The following is a 19,815-nucleotide window of genomic DNA, read 5'->3' on the forward strand; positions in this document are numbered from 1 at the left end:
AGGGTCAGACCCATGATGACCAGTGGCTCCAGTGGGTTTGTAAGTACCTATAGGGTTAAGGTGGCTAGCCCCTCCCTAGGTACAGCTGGGCTCCAATGAGCAAAGAACACACACGACCCCTGCAGTAGCTCAGTATGCTGGGGACAGGCTGCACGGGAAAGCAGGCCAGGCATTCATCGTTACTGCTGGTCCCATTTCCCTGTCAGCGTCCACAGAACAGGCCTAGTGCTGAAGCCAAGCTGAGTGTCCAGACTGCTTCGTTCATGCAGCGGACTCTGCATCCAGCGAGGGCTTTGAGATAGCACAGGTTCCAGGAAACAACTTTATTTAGTGTAGTCAGTTTATTTGCATAAAAATCTATTTCTCCAGTGCAGCAGGGATTTGGTAGAGGGGTTGCGGTTCTCAGTCACCCCTTGCCTTCCTCCTCACAGCCTGCACCAGCAGCTCAGAGTAGTGCTCCAGCAGGGCCTGCAGGTTCGGGCTGGCCAGGGGACATAGTGTAGGTGGGGACGGCAGAGCAGGGCTAGGCAGTGTTTGGGGTGGAGCTGAGTTAGCTGCAGCCATCCAGTTGGCTTCCAGCTGGCTGTGGATCCAGTGGAAGGTGGAGGCCAGCTCACTCTGTGCCTGCTGATGCTCAGCACCCAGCTGGTTGCTGGAGATCAACTGTAAGGAGACAAGTTTGTCAGGAGACATCCAGGTACTGCCAAGGGAGCCTTTGCCATCCTCCTACCCTGCCCTGGGTTCCTTAGCTTACCATTTGGTGAAGGTCAAGGGCTTCTTGAAAGGCAGTCTGCAGCCTGCGCAAGATGGATCCTACAGTGCCCAGCTCAGGGAGTGGTGGGGGCAGGACCTCAGCAGGTAGCCCAGGCTCCCCGCAGTGTCCAGGGCTGCCTGGGATCCCACTTGGTGTGCCTGGGGTAGAGAAGAGTGAATGACCAAGATAGCCTTACTTTCTAGATGGCTTGAGAGGCCAGGTGGCTGGGCTAACGACTCTAGGCCCTAGACCACTTTCTTCAGTCCCCGAGGTTCCTCTTCCTCACAGGGTTCTGCCGGGCATAAACTCCCTAAATCCCTTTGTTGACATCCTAAAGTTGAAGCTACACTGCCAACCCCCTTCTCTTACTTTTCTAGGTAGCTATCACCTTGTGATGTGTTTGATTTTGATCTGGGTATCTCCCCTAGCATAGGAATTGACTCCCTGCCCTCTTGTTTGCCACCGTCTGATGGCCCAGGTCTGCCCTTAACTATGTAGATGAGTGAATGAACAGATGAGCAGCAGAGTCCCCATGGCTAGGGAGAGGAGTCCAGCAGTGCAGGCTGGGCTAGGGCTCTACTGTACCCCGTGGCAGTACTCAGGCAGTACTCACCGGGGGTGGGCTCCAGGAGAGCAGTGGCGCTACCAGGAAGCCTAGACCTGGTCTCTAGAAGTTGGAGGTTGTTGGGATGGCCAGGAGGGGTGAGGGGCCCAGAGGCAGAGGTCTTTGGGAGAAACACAGAGCTGTGGAGTCTCAGGGTGCTCACATCTACAGGGCTGGGTGCTTGGAAGCTGGCTACAGTGACTGCCATAGCAGGCTGGACATCCACAGGTTCCTGAGACCTCACACATGTGGTGGGTGGCTCCAGTGGGGGTGAGGTGAGGAACTGGCCACAGATGCTGGTTAAGGACAGTTTCAGGCTGGCTCGGGCCTCATGGTTGCCCCAGGAAGGCACGGCAGGCTCTTGACCTCCGAGGCTAGAAGTGAGTGTCACTGTGGTGGGGACAGCCTGGGGTTCCTGGTCCAAGGAAGCCAGTTCTCCCAAGGATAAGGGTTTGTGAAGTGACCTGGATAGCTCAGCTGCCACAGGGCCCTCACTGTCCCCAAGAGAGATGCGACGTGGTATCTCGGCATGTGAGCTAGTCATCGTCTCCAGGTAAGAACATGTAGAGGGGGCACAGGCACTTTGATCCAGGACTGGGGTAGGTACAGATGTGGGTGTTGGAGGCTTTCTGTCTGTGGGTGGCATGGAAGGAGAAGGGACACAGGATGCCAGGCCTGTGAGGGAAGCAGATGGTTCACTTGCACGCTCGTCTTCAGTCTGAACGGATACTTCCCATGGCTTAGCTGGGCACCCAGGGCTGTTCATCTGGGACAGGGACACTTACTTGGTAAACAAGAGGCCTCTGGGGTCTCCTCAGCCTTCGGCCCAGAGAGGACCTGCAAGCGCAGTTCTGTGGTAAGAACAAGGCCTCCTGGCCTGTAGTCCTGTGTCCCAAGAGAGTGACCCCAATACTCACATTGGTCCCATCTGCGGACATGTAGCCAGTACCTGCTCTCAGGGACCCTGCTCTGGGCTGGCTGCCCCCCTGGCCTGTAGGCTTGACCTCTAGAGACTTCGTAAGGTGCAGGGGCAGCCGAGGAGGGAGCCTGGGAAGAAGGTAGGTGGGAAAGAGAAGCTCATGAAGCCTTACCAAGGGGTCACCACGGGGCTGAGAGAGGGGAGGATGAGGGTCGCTAGCTTCTACCTGGAGGTCTTCTGGAGGCGTGAGAGAAACTTGGTGGAGATACTCAGCCGGGGATTGAAGAGATGGTCATCAGTCTCTGAGATCTTTATGTCTGCCACTGACCCATGAAAGAGCTCTAGAAGACAGCCATGGAGTCTCAGGCCTGGCCACATCTCTCATGCCTCAAGTGTGGAGAGGTCAAACTGTCTGCCTTCCATCCCTCCTGGCCTTCCTCACCCTACCAGGGGCCATCACAACAAGGATGCCCGCTTGCTCCCACTCACCCTCAGGTGGGCTCTGTCCTCTGAACTGATGGAGGAGACCCTGAGAGGAGTCGCCACACTATGCCCGGCACTGGACAGACACACACACAACCTGGGTGCAGGTCAGGTCCTACCTTCAGTAGGGCTGTCAGTAAGTGTCTCAAAGTGGTGGCGGAGAAACTTCTCCTGCTCAGGGGTCTGGGGTAAGGAGCCACTGGCCAGGCCCGGCACTTCAGGCTGGGAAAGCTCTTCTATACTTGGGTGCTCTGCATGGGAGGCAGGGTGCAGAGAGGCGCTGTCAGCACTATGAGTCATGGCAGACGCCACTGTTTAACAATGGAGAGATCCAGACTCACTTGCCACACACCTAGTTGCCACCAGGCTGAGAAGGACATGCCAGTTTTCCATTGACGAAACTAAAGCTCAGGGCTGCAGGGCGTTTACACCTGACTTACCTGGTTCATGGGGCATTGTCATGGTGAGGCGAGGACCAGAGTCAGTCTGTGAAGCTGAAAAATGGGCATCGGCGAAGCTGCACTCCAATTCAGCCTCCGACTCCCCGGAGTCTGAAGGAATAGAGCATGGGGAGAGGGGTTAGGAGCCTGTCCTGGGTGAGCAGGGCAAATGACCCAGCTGCTCTGGGCTTTGTTTCCCCATGTGGAGGATGGCGGAGACATGTACTGCTCCACACTTTCATGGCCTGAGTGACAGAGCTGACTGCTCAGCATCCTCGGGACAGCAGGAGACACATTGATCTTCTGTGGCATCATGAATGTTGGAGAACTGGGCCAAAGTTACTACCAGTGCCCAGAAGGCGCCATCGCAGGCCACCAGGGCACCTGTGGCTCCCCACTCACCCTCAGGTGGGCTCTGATCCTTTGGGCTGACGGAGGAGACCCTGAGATAGGAGTCGCCTTGGGGCTCTTCAGGTCCTGCTTCGGCCTCCTTCTCGTAGTACTCACTGCACCATCGGGGTGGGGTTAGACTGGTGTCAGCAGCTGGCCCGTGCCCAGAGCCCTGGCGCTCACGCCCGGCTCCTAGAGCACACCTCAGTTTCTCCTGCCCCTACAAGAACCCCTCATCTATCCTGGGACCAAGAAAACTGAGGCTGCAGCTGAGTCCGTCTGACCCATGTGCACCCACGCCCACTCCCACAGGCCACTGGAAGAGCAAAGGGCTTTTCCAGGCTGGGCCCATCACAAGGGGCTCCTTCTCTCCAGCTATGGCTTCCCTTGGTACATAGAACATTCACCTGTGCATGCCTGTGACTGTCACTTCTGCCTCTGGGGAGCAGACGATGAGTTCTCTTGTCTCAGTGGATTCTCTCTGTAGAGGCAGGAAGGAGGGATGTCCTCGGCGCTCCTCCTGGGGACTCTCTGACTGAGAGTGAAGAGCAGAGACATTCTGAGGGGTCAGAACACCCATGCCCTCAAAGGCTGCCAGCTGTTACAACTAGCAGAGGAATGATCCCACAGGCCCCACTGCCAGACACCAAGTCAGGAAGAGTGTGAAGTGTGCCGCTCAACCAGATCTCCTCCTGCCAGGCATCAACAGTCCCTTTACAGATAAGGAGTAGGTACAGCCTGGGACCAGAAGAGGCCTACTCTGTTCACAGAGCAGTAGCCAAGAATAAGCAAAGCATTATTGGTGGATGCAGTGGCACACACATTCAATCCCAGCACTCAGATGCAGAAGTAGATGGTCTCTGAGTTCCAGGCCAGCCAGAGATACATGATGAGACCCTGCCTCAAAACAACAACGAACACTGGCAAACCAGTTCATGGGGAGAGGTCAGAACGTGGGCTCCCTCAGACTTGGGTCATAAGAGGTTTTCTAGGAGATACAGAATGCTGTGTGTGATTAGGGTGGCAAGAACTCTGGTGACGCGGGTAGCTGAGGACATGTATGTAGTAGGACAGGGAAGGATTGCCCTCTAGAAAAGAAGATAAGAGCTGAGCCCTGGATCTGTGAGTCTTCTGAAGCGGGGAACATAATTTTTTTAGTTTTCTAAGAGAGAGGCAAGCCTGTTAGACCAGGTCACAGAGGCAGGGAGAGGCTAATCCAGGCTCTACCCACTTGGAATACTCCCCACTTAGAAGGGCCTGTTCTGGGGAAACCAAGTTCTTTTTTTTTTTTTTTTTTTTTAAATATTTATTTATTTATTTATTATGTATACAATATTCGGTCTGTGTGTATGTCTGCAGGCCAGAAGAGGGCACCAGACCTCATTACAGATGGTTGTGAGCCACCATGTGGTTGCTGGGAATTGAACTCAGGACCTTTGGAAGAGCAGGCAATGCTCTTAACCACTGAGCCATCTCTCCAGCCCGGGACCCAAGCTCTTCACCTCTAAGTAATCCTCTACCAAAGACTGTTTGTTTGTCTTAAAAATCACACTGTGTACTGGGCCTGGGCTCAGCCTCCTGCCTTCAGCATCTCCTGGAACCCCCTCCTCAGTGCTGGAGTGGGACAGTCTTCCCTGAGTGGGCAGCCACAGTGCAGGGACGGCTGGTGGGCTTGGGGCGGAGTGGGGGGGCGGGCAGGCTGTACCTCACTCAGCAGGCCTGACAGGTTCTGTGGCTCCAATGAATCCAGAACCGAGTCCTCTGAATTCTCAGACTTCATAGGTGTAAAGTAGGAATCCAGGGCCCAGGTGTCCAGGATGGTCTTGAGGGGCTCCTGCTCAGCCCGCTCTGCCCAACGGCCATGTGGCTGGTAGCTGCGCTTGGCACTGGCACGGAAAGCTGAGGTGTCTGCCACATCATCATCCCCTAGCTTGAGGGACAGGGACAGTAGTCAGGTGGCGAGCCATGTGTTCAGTATGCTCAACAAGGGCCACACAGATCTCTCATCCAGCCTCCAGCTTCACACCTCTAACAGCTTCCAGAATCCATGTGCCTCCATCCTGAACCTATCTACCGTACCCCCAACCCTTCTCTTTTTCTCTTCCTCTCCCCTCCCTCTTTTCTCCCAGATAAAGATTTCCCTGTATCTGAGGGTGGCTAGAACTTGCTCTGTAGTCAATCTTCCCAACTTTGCCCCTCACGAGTTGGGGTTATATATAAGCCACCAGGCTGGGCTCTAACCCTCCTACTGAGGCTGTGCTACCTCTCCACATGAATGTCTCAAAGTTACCAAGTGGAGGACTCTGCTCTGGATTCCCCTTAACTTGACCCCCCCAAAGCCTTGCCAACCGCAACGATTCGCTGTAGTTTCTTAGGCCCCCAACGGTGGTATCATTCTCCTCCCCTTAGACGGTCACTCACGCTTCACTTGTATTTCACCAACAAATTCTTTAGCTCCGCCACTCAAACACACCCAAACACAGCCCCATTCCTACTCTACCAACTGTGCCTCCTACCAAAGCTGTTGCTGGAGAGGGAGCATTATGTCACATATTCTAACACCCAAGCTTCCTGTCTGTGAAATAGGGATGGGAAAAGCCCCTACTTCAGTGAAGATTTTTTTTTAAATAAAAAAATAACTTTATTATGGTTTCATAATGTAAAATAAAATTATTTTCCAGAAAAATTAAAATTAAAATATAAGACAGCCCAATAACAGAACATAGTAGCTAATTATTTCCAGACAAGCGAAAATAAAAGGAGATTTCAGAAGGGCTTAGAATGGAGTAAGCATGCTCTCAAAGTTTGTTGAATAACCATAATGTGTGGGCAAGGAGAAGTCTAGGGCCTGCATAAGCAGAGCCAAAGGCTAGCATAGCATTCAGGCCTTGACCTTAGGTGTGGCCTGGGGATGAAACAGACTAATGAGCTTTCTACAGTACTGAGGATTAACCCAAGGTCTCTTCAAGTTGTAACACCAGCTTCCTGGCTTTCTTTTTGTTATCACTTATTATAACTTTGATTTTGAGACAGGGTCTCACGTTCTCATGTTTCCCTGGCTGGCCTGGAACTTGCTGGGTAGCAGAGAATGACCAAATCCCGCCTCTATCCTCGGTACTGGGACTATAGCTGTGCAGACTATAAATGTGTAGTACATACCTAGCTTAGATGGGGCAGAGGACTGGACCTAGAGCTGCATCCGTGCTACCAAGCACTGTACTAACTGAGCTATATCCCCAACCCTATTCTTTTGTAAGAGACAGAGCCTCATCTAGCCCAGGTTGGTCTTAAACTCACAATCAGCTCTTTCTTTTTTTTTTTTTTTTTTTTTGGTTTCTCTATAGCTTTGGAGCCTGTCCTGGAAGTAGCTCTTGTAGACCAGGCTGGCCTCGAACTCACAGACATCTGCCTGCCTCTGCCTCTCGAGTGCTGGGATAAAAGGTGTGCGCCACCACCATTTGGCTCAGATCGGCTCTTAAATTTAAGATCAGATCCTGATCCTCCCGCCTCCCAGACACTGGGTGCATGAGGTACCCACCTTACTTTTTTTTTTTTTTAAATATTTATTTATTTATTATGTATACAATATTCTGTCTGTCTGTATGCCTGCAGGCCAGAAGAGGGCACCAGACCCCATTACAGATGGTTATGAGCCACCATGTGGTTGCTGGGAATTGAACTCAGGACCTTTGGAAGAGCAGGCAATGCTCTTAACCTCTGAGCCATCTCTCCAGCCCCCCACCTTACTTTTTTGACTCAGTGTCTTACTAAGTTGCCTGGGATAGTCTTTACCTCACTCTACGGCCCAAGCAGGCTTTGATCTTGTGATCCTCCTGCCTCAATTTCCTGAGTAGCTGGGATCACAGGTCTATACCACCAAGTTGGATCTGGCTAGAGGTTAGGGTCCTGCTTCCAGCCTCTACTCACCAGTTCCTAGCCTGTCCCTCATCCATGTCAACAATGATTCCTTTCACTTTAACACTATCCTGGTAGTTTTCTGTCCCTCATATCCAACTGAATGGTCCCACCTTTGCAATCCCTCTAGTTCACCATTTCCGTCAGACCCAGCTCCTAGCCTCTCTTCTAGGCCTCTTTCCTGCTCACCCTGGCTTAGTTCTTGTCACTCTACCTTCTTAGGCTCTGAGAGACGTCACGAGATGGTACTTGGCACTAAACTGACGCCCTGAACAGTCTTTTATATTTTGCTCGCTAGCATATCTCTGCTCCCACATGTAACATGGCATATCTGTTTAATGTGGCTACTCTTCTCCCACTTCCCCTCACAGGTGAACAGGCCTGGAAGGCCTAGACTATCTGCTGTGCTCCCTGCCCCACCTCCAATGGCCAGGACAGCAGCAGGCATGGGGCAGATGGCTGTCTCAGCTGAGCCTGAAAGGATGACGGGGTTCTCCGAGGAAAGGAGACATGGGAAGAAAAAAGAACTTCCGGGAGGGGGAGGAGTTGGTGGGCTCCTTCTCTGCCAGTCACTAAGTTTCCCATTCTTCCAGTAGACTCACCAGCCGCTTTGCCCAGAGTGGCAGCTTGCCATTGGTCAGCAGGCACTGAGGATCTGCAGACACATGAAGAGAGGTCAAGCAACCCCAGAGAGGAATGGACCACACTGACAACTGGGCATTCTCCAAAAGGGGTAGCACAGGAACCCATGGATCAAAAGATGCTCAACCTCATTAACTGTCAGAGACATGCACATTTAGATAATATACTGTTTAACTCGTAAGACTGACCAAGTCTAACTATTAGGGCGGGGATGCTGGGTGTAGTGGTGTGTGCTCATAATCTTAGGAGGCTGCGGCAGAAATGAGAGCTCCAGGCCAGTCCAGGCTACAGAAGATCCAGACCAAGACTGATGGGGCTCAGCGGTGGGGTGTTAGTGTGGTGAAACTCTGAGTTCGATGCCTAGGGAATTCTAGGATGGCCGGGGCTGCACATAGAAGCCCTGTTTTGAAACCACTCTTAGAAAAGTCTCTTTCTTTCTTTCTTTCTTTCTTTCTTTCTTTCTTTCTTTCTTTCTTTCTTTCTTTCTTTCTTTTTTTTTTCGAGACACAGTTTCTCTATGTAGTGCAAACTGTGATGGAACTTGCTGTGTAGAGAACTTGCTGTGGAGACCACGCTAGCCTTGAACTTACAGAGATCCTCAGGCTTTGGGGATTAAAAGAATACACCACCACACCCTACCTGATATCTTTTTTAAAGTCTCCTGTTGAGCAGGCTAGCCTCACCTTGCAATGGAGCGGAATGCTGGGGTGACAGGCGAGTGCACAACACTCGGTGGGTGGGAAGTACCTTCCCCTTGATATCACCTGACCCTGGGCCCAGCAAAGCTCGAAACCAGTGTTTTTGATTTTTTCAGTTACATCAACCAAATCGTTTCTGGTTGGCTCAGCTGTTACACTCCCAGTGTTGCCCCAGGCCAATGGCCCTTTCCCTAACCTGGGTCCAAGCTCTCTTTGGATGGTGTTTTCAGCGACTCTTCCGGGTCACACTCCTCCTCCGTCTCATCCTCTGTCTGCTCTCCAGGGCTCAGGGAGCAGATCTCGCTCGGTGTAGATACATATGTCTCCTGGCTTCGGGAAGGAAAACAGAAAGGAGAGAAGCATAGGTAAATGGAGTGAGGCGGGAGCCTGTCCGCGGCTCCAGCCATGACTCTGTTGAGAGCTACATGGCGGGGTATTAGCCTCAAAACTAAGTACAAGCTGAGGTACATTCCTTTGGTGCCTCAGCCCATGACACCTCCACTTCAGGACCAGTGGTTGTGGTCTGGGCCCAGTCCTCACAGGCACCTTGGAGCCTATATGGAGGCCAGAGCAAAGACTCAGAGTGAGGGGCAGAGAGGGACAGGCCAGAGTAGAGAAGAAACTTCCCAACACCTTCAATCTCAAGCCAGAACCTGAGCGAGGTATTGTGGTTCATTCTGATATCTGAATACTTGGAGACTGAGGCAGGAGGACTGGCCAGCCTGGGCCAGACAGCAAGACTATCTAGAAAACCGTGCAAGTTCACTCCAAATAGTGGGAGAGATATAAACATTAAAGAAATGTTCTTAGGGGACTCAAGTAAGCAGAGGACCAGCTCTGTGCTGAAGGGTAAGATGACATTCAGCGCCACCGGAGTCCCTACTGGTTCCCCTACTGAGCACCCTTCCCCGCTGCTGGGTGGATAGGTCCCCCAGTCCCCCCAGGGCTTCCCCATCATTGCGCTCACTAAGTACGAAGATTCAGCACTTTAAAACATTTCTTAGACAGGGTTTCTCTGTAGCTTTAGAGTCTGTCCTGGAACTCAGAGAGATCCGCCTGCCTTTGCTTCCCAAGTGCTGAGATTAAAGGCGTGCGCCACCAGTGCCCACCACTTTCTACCCCTTCCTTCAGTTAAAACTTTTCTTAAATTGTGGTTTGGAACTTTGTTTCCAAAGTCTGACATTCCCCCAGGTTAAGACTACCGGAGGGCTCAGCTCAGGGCTTTCTTGGCCCAGGCCACTTCACTGGTCTTGGGGTTGGCAGGACCTGGGTGGAACGCTCCACTTCTGGAGCTTGGGCTGCCGCTGCTGCTCCTGGTGATTGATCTCCAGCAAGTGCTGCTTCATGCAGTTGGTGATCTCCGGGCCCAGGTGCCAGATGAACACACAGCTGCAAAGAGCGGGGTGTAAAGCAGAGGAAAGTGCACCTGAGAGTCACTGCCTTGTCTGAGCCTGGAGCCCTTACAACATCATGGCCAAGATCCCACTCCCCAGATGCCCTGTCAGCTGAGCTCGTAGGCTTTGAACCTGGGCTCAAGGTCCAGACATCCCAGAAAACTAGGGGCCTCCAGACTCAAGACAAATAGCTCTGGGGCAGAACTGTGATAATCAAAGGGACAAACAAAAGACCTCCCTGGGATCAATCAATCCCGAAGGACAGGTCATGTATTGTCCTCTTAGTTGTCTTACTGTTCAGGACAGAGCAAACAGGCTGGGGGGCAGGGGGCAGGGGATATGAGTAAGTGTGATCTCTGAAGCACAGCATGCTGGGCTGAGTCTCTCAGCCACACTGTGCGCCCACCTACTCTTAGAGGGAGGCCCACCAGGGGCAGCCTCCACACTTGTCCCACCTGTCTCCAGACACTGTGATCAAGTGACGGCAGTCATAGGTGAACTTCATGCCCGTGACGATTTCTGCAAGCAAGGAGAGAGGCCATCCTTACTCTGAGTCAGGCTGTGGGAGCAGGGAAGGTGGCTCAGGCAGGTACCTTCCTGAATGGCCGAACACCTACCTGAATGGCCGAACATCTTGGCAACACACTCGCCCGAGTAAAAGTCAATCACCGAAATGCTTTTATCAGAGCAGCTTGTAGCCAGGAAGGTGCCTGAGGGGTCCACATGGACCTGCGGGAAGAGACATGTCACCTCAGGCTGCCTGCTTTATTTCTATTGGGAGGCCCGGGCCAAACATCTCAGTACCACCCCCTGAATGATCACCTCTTTTGTGCTTGGACACTTGGTCCAGGGAATCAACTCAGGGCACTCTCATGACACCTGGCAGGGCAGGAATTCCTGCTGCCATTTTGCAGGTGAAGAATTTGCAGCCACCAGTATAGAATGATGGTGGCCAGGCCCTAGGCTGTGCTCATCAGTGCCTGCAAGCTTAGCCCTCTACACAACAACCCGAGGGTGGAAGCGGCTTCCATTGACAGAGACGCTCAGCCTGAGGCACAGCTGGGGTCTGTTAGGGAGCCTGAACTCAGAACAACTCCTCTGACGCAGAGTCTCTGGAAAGTGTCCACCTGAGCTGTGTCCCGTGGGAGGACAAGCCAAGACAGGAGTGAAGTCTGTCTGTTTCCTCCAGCCACACCCTGTTGCCATTTAACTAGAGCCCACTCAGCAAGTAAAGGACCCTCCTTCTACTCCAACTCAAGCACCCTTGGCTAGCCAGGTCTGAGTGGATGCTGTTCAGTTTGAGCGAGGTACAGGTCTGAGGAGGCAAGGTGGGGTTCTGTGCTGGCGTATGAGGTGTCCCACACTCACCTTCAGCAGGGACCCCTCATCTCCCTGGGAGCCCTTGTAGCACTTCTTCTGTTTTCCACTCACTGTATTGTAGACCCTGGGGAAGTGGGGATGCCATGTGGGAGCAGAAGACACCTCTGATGCCCTCTGCTCCTGGGTGGGAGCCCGCACCTCAAGCTGAGGTTATGTTCTGGGTACTGATGAACTGGCATCTCTTCTTTCACCCAACAGGCGTAGGGCTTAGTCCCAGGTAGAAGTAGAGAGCACAATCCTCAGGCCAACCCTGCTAGCTCCTGACCTTCCTACAGGTCACACTGGCTCCCCAGGCTCCCTTCACCCCAGCCTGGACCACCATGCACTGTCCTTTTGTGGGCTTCCTGAAGGACTGGGCTACCTTGGCTACTACTGTGATAGCCGAGTTCTCCAGCCCAGACAGGCACCCAAGCAAGACAGGTGAATGAGTTATGAGTCCCAGGAGCTACAAGTCCTCTTTCTGTAGGGCTGGTGGCTAAACCTGGTGGAGCAGCTCCTCTTCCTCCTTTTTGAGAAGGGTCTCATGTAGGCCATGGTGACTTCTAATTTGCTATGGCTAGGGCTGGCCGTGAGCTGCTGATGCTCCTCCCGAATGCGGGGATTGCAGGCATGTGCTGCTGTGATGAGGACCACGGACCCCAAGTGACCCTCTCTTCCCCTTAAATCAGGCCACATCCATTTGCAGTCTCTGTCCCAGCCACAGAGAGCTGCTGTGACCTTGCAACTATCACACAGCTGAGTTCTTTCCCTCCTCCACACAGTTGGGAAACAACCTTGAATTATCACTGTTATCAGTGCCTGTGACTTCTAGGTCACATGAAACCTCCCACCCTGAGCCCCTGTGGAACCTCTCAGAGCCAGAAACTTACTTTGTCTTACAGAACTGAAAGGCCTGCTTCTCCCTTTGGGGCCCCTCAATGCTTCCTTTCCATGAATCTGCTACTATAGATACTATATAATGCCCTGCTGGAAGCCAGACTTCTAAGAAACACAGTCTCACCAGCTTTTCGGGGACCAGACGAACAGGGAGAAGAAGCAGGTAGCCAGGAAGAAGACAGTCCAGCAAGTAAGTACGTCCTTACTCAGCCAGGCTGGAGACAAGCTGGGGCCAGGCCAACAGAGGCACAAGGAACTCCTCACCTCACATTGCGGTCCTGGCAGGCCACAGCCACATACTTCTGTGTGATGTCAATATCCATGTCATACAAGGTGGTTTTCTCTGCTACATGGTGGGTACGGACAAAGTGCAGCCCATCCGAGGTCTGGCAGGGCAGGCAAGACTTTCAGAGGATACCCCTGACAAATTCCTGACCTTAGCCCCCAAGGAGGCCAGCCCACTTACCTGCTGGGCACTGCGAAAGTAGATGCTCTTGTCGGCCCCACAGCTGATCATCTGGACATCCCTGGTGCCTGGAGGAGGAGGAGGAGGCAGGGGTTGTTGGACAGTGCCACTCTATGCTACACAGGAGGGAAAATCCCACCTCAGGGCAAACAACCAAATCTGCTAGCATCAGAAAGGTTCCGAGTGGAGGGGAGGCCTTTTAAGACACAAACTGTACGTAAGGCAGGTCTGAGCAGAATAGGGGTACTCAGGAAAACAAAGAGAAGGGGTACAGAGAGGACAGCATTTTGAGAGCTGGGGGTGGTGATACATTCAGTATGTGGGAATCCGAGGCAGGAAGAACTCAAATTCTAGGCCAGTTTGGCTATAGGAGATCTTGTTTCAAAAAGCAAAGACAAACAACTAAGGGCCAGAGATGGAGTTTTATATATATGTCTTGTTTAGTGTGTTTAAGGGAGGCCTCAGCACCGCAACAAATGGCAAATGAAGGCCATGTGTGATGCGTCTGTAACCCCAGCACTTGGGAGATGACGGTGGGAAGATCAGCTCAAGGTCATCCTTAGCTCCACAGTAAGTTTGAGGTCATAGTAAGGAACTCGGAAGCCTTGCTGAGGACAGTCTTAAATGATACACCTAGTCCCACTCCCCAGTCACCGGGATTACAGGCTCATGCTACCACACCTGACCGGACATATATTTCACAGAAGGTCAAAAGACTGCATCAGGTATCATTCTTGGGCACCTTTACTAATTTATTGTGTTCACAGTGTATGGTGTGAATGTGGAGGCCCGAGAACAGCTTTCAGGAACTGGTTCTCTACTCCCACTGTGTGGGTCCCAGAGATTAAACTCAGGTCGTCAGGCTTGGTGGCAAGGACCTTTTCCAGCTAAGCCATCTTGCCTGCCTCTTCCACCTTAATTTCTGAGACTGGTCTTTCATCTTTCACTAAGCTGGAACTCACTGCTCAGCTAGAGAGCTGTGTGTCTCTACCTCCCAACCCTAGGCTTTTTATGTGGGTGTCAGAGATCAGAACTCAGGTCACCAGCTTACATAAAAGCATTTGCCCACTGAGCCATGTCCTCAGCCTCTGTAATGGTGCATCTGCACCCCTGGACACGTCTGTGAGGAGATCTGTAGAGGTATAACTGAGGTATGTCCCAGCTTGAATGTGGGGAGCACCATTCAGACTAGGGCCCTGAACAAGCCCCAGCACGCACCTTTCTCTGTCCCTGACTTTGGATGCTGTCTCCTAGTGCAGTATTGTCTTCCTGCTAAGAACTGTATCTTATCCTAAACCGGGAGCCAAAACAAATCCTTCATAAGTCGCTTCTGCCAGGTATTTTGTCAAAGCAACAAGGAAAGTAAGCTGCTAGGTTGGTCATGGGTTCCTGAGCCCAACAATCCTCTTGCCTCTGGAGCAGCTGAGACTACAGGTATATGACACTGCATTGGCCTACCCGCTTTTCATCCATCTATCCATCCATTTTTATAAACCAAAAACCAAAAAGCTCAATCTTCAGGTCCACAGTTGCCACTCCTGTCTCTGCATGCCATAGGACATGCTGTGGTTACTTACAAACAAAGAGATGTCTGTTGAGGTCCAGTAAGCGGGAGGGAAGGCACTCACCAGCAAACTTAATGGCTGTGATGGAGGAGGAGTGGTCATCCAGGGTCTGCTCCAGGTTGTAGTTCTTCTCCACATTCAACACATGGATAAGCCGGTCCCGACTAGCTGAAGCCAGCAAAGTTACTCCTGTGAGTGGAGAGGACATATGGGTTGCCAAAGGCTGCCTAGATGCTCTGCCTCTCATGTAAGCAGGTAGACTGAGAGTCCAATCCTTGAAGAAGGGGGTCTTTGGGTTCAGAGCCGTAGCTAGGGTGCCCAAAACCAAGAAAGGGCAAGTCCTTGGCTCTGGGTGGCCTTTTCCCTGAGCCCCTACGCCCTTACCACCAGCTGAGCAAAGGCAAATCTTGGCATGTGTATGTGCCACACTTATCTGTAGTAGACCCTTTGGCACACCACGGCACTCCTTCCTGCTAAGTGTATTCTGAGGGATGAATGGGAGGAGGCCTAGGCATTTGCTAAGCCCCACTTACAACCATGCCCAGTTCTAAGTCTTGGCTCCTTAGGCCTCAGTCAGGCCTTGCTGTCTGCTGTCACCATCCTTCTCTCCCTGGGCCTTTCCTGCATTGGCCCTCAGACTAGGCCAGCTCTGTCACTACAGAGCTGAGTTTTTCATACAACCTGAGCCCAGGAGAGTTCAGAGAAGTTGTAAGGGTGGAGAAACACAGAAAGAAACTCTGATGGGCAGAAGGTATGGAGGATGGAAGGAAAAATGGCATGACAAACCATCATTTGCACCTCAAGGGGGATAAGTCCACCCAGATTGAATGGTGTGCTGGTTTGAATAAGAAACGCTCCACACAGGCTCAGGCATTTGAACACTTGTCCCTAGGATTTCATTATAGCAGCACAACAGCAACTAATACAGACAGGGTATTCCAAACGTGTACTGTCTGAATCAAATGACAGATCAGACAAGCTCAAAACGGGAAATTCTACATGACTGGCTTGTACTCTGCAGAAAGCCGAAGTCCAAAGGCCAAGTTAAGACTGTGGGAGTGCTCCAGAGTAAAAATGATAACACAGCTGAGACGCTGTGAAATGTGAGCCTAGGTTAGGAACAAAGGTTCTAGGAAAGACAATACTGGGGAACTAAGCAAATTTCATTAAGGAATTGGATAAATGACATCATGGTATCAAAATGAAATACACAGACTTGGTAAGTGCAGTAGTGTTTTATATGTGTGTACATATAAATAGATATATACGTGTGTGTATGTGCACACACATATGTATACACACACACACATATACATACATACATACATACACATACACGCATGAATGAATGAATAAATATGACCAAGATGGGACAGGGCATATATTAATGTACAATGCTAGGTAATGCTCCACCCCTGAGTTCCACCCTAGCATGCTATAGTCATGTAAATGTAGATGCTCTTAGGGTACTAGAGGGTCAGAGGACATCATTCCTGAACTCTCACATCACCCAGCAAAAAAAGTCAAGTGTGAATGTTCTTACTCTATCCTGTGTGTGACACACACATACACACACAGAGCAATAGAAAGAGGAAAGCAGAGCAAGTCATGTATGTAGTCATGTATGTAGTAATGTACGTAGTCATGTATGTAGTCAAAGGGTTAGACTGGATTTAAAAGAAAATCTGGATCTAGAAAGATTGCAAATACTTGCTATCACATTCTTGCAATTTTTCTGTAGACATTTAACTTTTTAAAAGGCACACCCATCAGCCCGTCCATCCAGCAGATGAGCTTTTATTCGTATCCTCACTCACACACCTGCAGCTTGGGTCTTGATGAGGTCCTGGGACCAGCATGAGCCTGCAGCTGTCTTGTTTTGTGGAATCCATACAACCTGGCCCAGTCTAACCACAGGGCCCTTACTGAAGACTCCCGTCAGTTGCTGCTTTCCGTAGCTCTGCCCACCTGACCTTAGCCTGCTGTAGGCTCACCTGTCTCAGGCTTGGAGTACTCCAGGCACAGCACCTCAGCATCATGGGCCTCCACCTTGATCAGCTCGTCCATGAAGTGCAGCTCGTGGATCCTGGGAGACACACACTGCCAACTGTACCCTGCCCACCGCAAGCCTGGCTCCAGGCCAGCACTGAAGTCTTACTGTGCCAATTGGTCTGAGATGTCCAACCACACCTTCCCATCCAGACACGGCTGTGGTAAAGGCAGCAGTGCAGAAACAAGGAGACCACAGGTATGACCCTCCTGTAGTTCACAAGCCAAAACAACCCCGGGACTGAAGACAGCACTCTGTAGCAAGGCAGTTTGCAGAGCTAACCATCACAGGCAGTCTCTGATGGAAAGGCAAAGGGTCAGAGACCATATTCATGGATTTACCTCTCCTTTGTTTTCTTTCTTTTTTAAAAAAAGATTTATCCCCCTTTTTTTCATGGGGGAGGCATCCCCAAGTATTTATCCCTAGCTGGCCTGGTACTGGCTATGTAGACCAGGCTGCCCTCAGGCTCACAGAGACCTACCTGTCCCTGACTCCAAGTGATGTGATTAAAGGCATGTGCCTATTTTTTAAAAAATGTTTTCACTGTGTGTGTGTGTGTGTGCCCGCACGCGCGTGTGCATATGTGCCTGCAGAAGCCAGAAAAAGGCATTAAATCTAGAGCTATAGTTAAAGCCCTGTAGTTCTGAGTGGTCTGACATTGCTACTGGGGACCAAACTGTGGTCCTCTGTGAGAAAAGTAAACAGCTGAACTCCTGGGCCATCTCTTCAGCTCTTTGTTTCCTTTTGATAGAGTATGCACCATCATGCTTCATTCATTAGTCGTTTTTTTCCTTTTCTTTTTAAAGACAGGGTCTCTCTATATAGCCCTGGCTATCCTCGAACTCAGTCTGTACAGCAGGCCGGCCTTAAACTCAGAGATCTTCTTGCCTCTGTCTCCTAGGTGGTGGGATTAAAGGCATGCGTCACCACATCCGCTCATGCCCATTCATAAACATTCTCAAATGTAGACTTCCCTTATTTCTGCCACCACAGCTTCTCTACTGTCTATTGTGTGAGTTTTGGCCCAGCCTTTTCTGGTTTTACTCATCTCAATTAACCTAAGTATATAAAAGATAGATAAAACAGGGTTTTAAATTAAATTTAAAGGGGATTAAATCACTAGATAAAAGCCAGGCAGTGGTGTAGCATGTCTTTAATCCCAGCACTTGGGAGGCAGAGGCAGGTGGATCTGAGTTTGAGGCCAGCCTGGTCTGCAAAGAGAGTTCCAGGACAGCTAGGACTATTTCACAGAGAAACCCTGTCTCAAAAAACCAAAAAAAAAAAAAAGGAAAAAGAAAAAGAAAGGAAAGAAGGAAGGAGGGAGGGAGGGAGGGAAAGAAGGAAGGAAGGAAGGAAGGAAGGAAGGAAGGAAGGAAGGAAGGAAGGAAGGAAGGAAACCGACCTGGAGGATGACTCAGTGGGTGAAGCACCAGCTGTGTAAGTGTGAGGATCTATGTTTTGTGCAGAGTGTGCCTCTAACCCCAGTGCTGTGCCCTAACAAGGATCCCTGCGGCTTGCTAGCCAGCCAGTCTAGCCAAGCTGGTGAGCTTCTACGTCAGTGAGAGACTGTCTCAGAAAATAAGTGTAATGGGGTGACTGAAGCAGACATCCAGTCTTGACCTCTAGCCTCCATACAGGAATGCATACCCACTTACGCATATATACTACAGGCACACACACAAACAAATAAATGAAAATAAAAACAAATCTGGACATGGTAGTACACACCTGGGACCCCAGAACTTAGGAGGTGGAAACAAGAGAATTGCTATGTAAGATGTGTCTGAAAATCACAGCAGGGCTGGAGAGACGGCTCAGCAGTTAGCACTGGCTGCTCTTCCAGAGGACCTGAGTTTGGTTCCTAACACCCATGTTGGGTGGCTTACAACTACTTGTAACTTCAGCTCCAGGGGAACTGACATCCTTTCAGTCTCTTCTGAGGGGACACACATACACAAACACACACACACACACACACACACAAACAAAACCAAAAAACTAAAACCAAAACCAACAAAATAAAAGCAATGAACGACTTTGGTGGGTGGGTAGCCCACCCGGGCCTTCTATGCTCTACCCCACTGAACCCGCTCAGTGCACCCATCCCCCTGCAGCTGGCTCCTCCCACTGACATTTCAGCGTCAGTGCCCATGGCTGTGAGAGTGTTTCATAAATCTCCCTGGCCAGGGAGGAGGCCATTCCATATGGCTGCTGAGGTCCTGGCAGTTACTGTGACCTCAGGCCTTCAGGAAGACCGCCCTAGCTGAAGTCTTGGGGTGCTGCTGGTAACTGGATTACTACTCATGGTCCCCTATTCCCAACGAGCAGCTGAAGTGCCAAGACCAGGACTCCTCCCCAGTGCCCTGAGACCCCCAGCTGGGGCCAGGAGGTGAACACTAGCCACCACCAGGGCCACTTGCCTCAGATTTCCACTGCGGTCGCCTGAAGCCAGGTGCTGGCCATCAGGACTGACCTGCATGACTCGGACCCCAGCTTTCACATCCATGGGTGTCCCGTTCTCATTGCCCCGGTCTGGGAAGTGAGACACGTCCTGCAGGTGCTGAATGTCACTCTCCACATATACCACCTTCAGCAGGGTCTGTGGGAAGAGAGGCTAAGGTCAGCATTGCAAGGAGCTCACAGCACCTCGGAGTTCAGTGCATCCCGTGGCATGGACCTTACTGAGGAACAACCCAAGCACTGGGATTACAGGCATGTGACACCACACCTGGCAAGCTTTATTTTTCAATCATGCAGAAGACAGTGCTATTGGCTGGCGAGGGAAAGTAACAAAGGAGTGGTTTCCATGCTCCTCCTGCACCACAGGCCTGCATTACTGCTGCCATACTGACCTTTGACGGTTTTCCCAGTCACCAAGTTTGGTGTTACCCTGGGGCCTTTGCACAGGTTATTCCAGGTATGGCATCTGTCCCCTCCTTTGTTTACCCCATCCCTCCATACTAGGGCTGATGTGCTCCTTCCAGAGGAAGCTGCTGCTGCCGATGACGCTCTTGGGACAGTATGGGCAGGGTCACGTGCTAACAGCATCCTGTTGTTTTCTTTCATAGTGCTTCCTGCACTTGTGCTTGCACATGACTGGAAGTTACTGAACCCGTCTGCCTCCCGCTAGACTTGGAGATGCCACAGAGGCAGAAGGGGGTTTTAGCATGAAGTACAATAAACAGAGTGATTGAGCTCTCAGCTACCCAGAAAAGCTCCCTTGCTGGCCTAGCAGCACT

General features: G+C 51.3%; 1 protein-coding gene across 1 annotated transcript in view; it reads right to left on the reverse strand.

The window, feature by feature from the left end:
* Nucleotides 1-340: 340 nt before the first annotated feature.
* Wdr62 (WD repeat domain 62) overlaps nucleotides 341-19,815 on the reverse strand; it is a 38,349-nt gene continuing 18,874 nt past the window's right edge. The window contains exons 11-32 of the mRNA XM_057757614.1: nucleotides 18,997-19,175; nucleotides 16,521-16,612; nucleotides 14,590-14,715; nucleotides 12,962-13,029; nucleotides 12,760-12,881; nucleotides 11,608-11,683; nucleotides 10,857-10,968; nucleotides 10,695-10,758; nucleotides 10,112-10,234; nucleotides 9,042-9,175; nucleotides 8,108-8,160; nucleotides 5,296-5,520; nucleotides 3,998-4,125; nucleotides 3,603-3,706; nucleotides 3,201-3,311; nucleotides 2,880-3,011; nucleotides 2,504-2,618; nucleotides 2,276-2,405; nucleotides 2,144-2,195; nucleotides 1,368-2,033; nucleotides 755-912; nucleotides 341-663 (exon numbers count right to left, since the gene is read on the reverse strand). Of these exons, the coding sequence (XP_057613597.1) occupies nucleotides 403-663; nucleotides 755-912; nucleotides 1,368-2,033; nucleotides 2,144-2,195; nucleotides 2,276-2,405; nucleotides 2,504-2,618; nucleotides 2,880-3,011; nucleotides 3,201-3,311; nucleotides 3,603-3,706; nucleotides 3,998-4,125; nucleotides 5,296-5,520; nucleotides 8,108-8,160; nucleotides 9,042-9,175; nucleotides 10,112-10,234; nucleotides 10,695-10,758; nucleotides 10,857-10,968; nucleotides 11,608-11,683; nucleotides 12,760-12,881; nucleotides 12,962-13,029; nucleotides 14,590-14,715; nucleotides 16,521-16,612; nucleotides 18,997-19,175 (3,231 nt within the window). The 3' untranslated portion in view covers nucleotides 341-402. The remainder of the gene's footprint in view (nucleotides 664-754; nucleotides 913-1,367; nucleotides 2,034-2,143; nucleotides 2,196-2,275; nucleotides 2,406-2,503; nucleotides 2,619-2,879; nucleotides 3,012-3,200; nucleotides 3,312-3,602; nucleotides 3,707-3,997; nucleotides 4,126-5,295; nucleotides 5,521-8,107; nucleotides 8,161-9,041; nucleotides 9,176-10,111; nucleotides 10,235-10,694; nucleotides 10,759-10,856; nucleotides 10,969-11,607; nucleotides 11,684-12,759; nucleotides 12,882-12,961; nucleotides 13,030-14,589; nucleotides 14,716-16,520; nucleotides 16,613-18,996; nucleotides 19,176-19,815) is intronic.

The sequence above is a fragment of the Chionomys nivalis genome, chromosome 2 (genome assembly GCF_950005125.1).
Source record: "Chionomys nivalis chromosome 2, mChiNiv1.1, whole genome shotgun sequence".
Lineage (NCBI taxonomy): Eukaryota > Metazoa > Chordata > Mammalia > Rodentia > Cricetidae > Chionomys > Chionomys nivalis.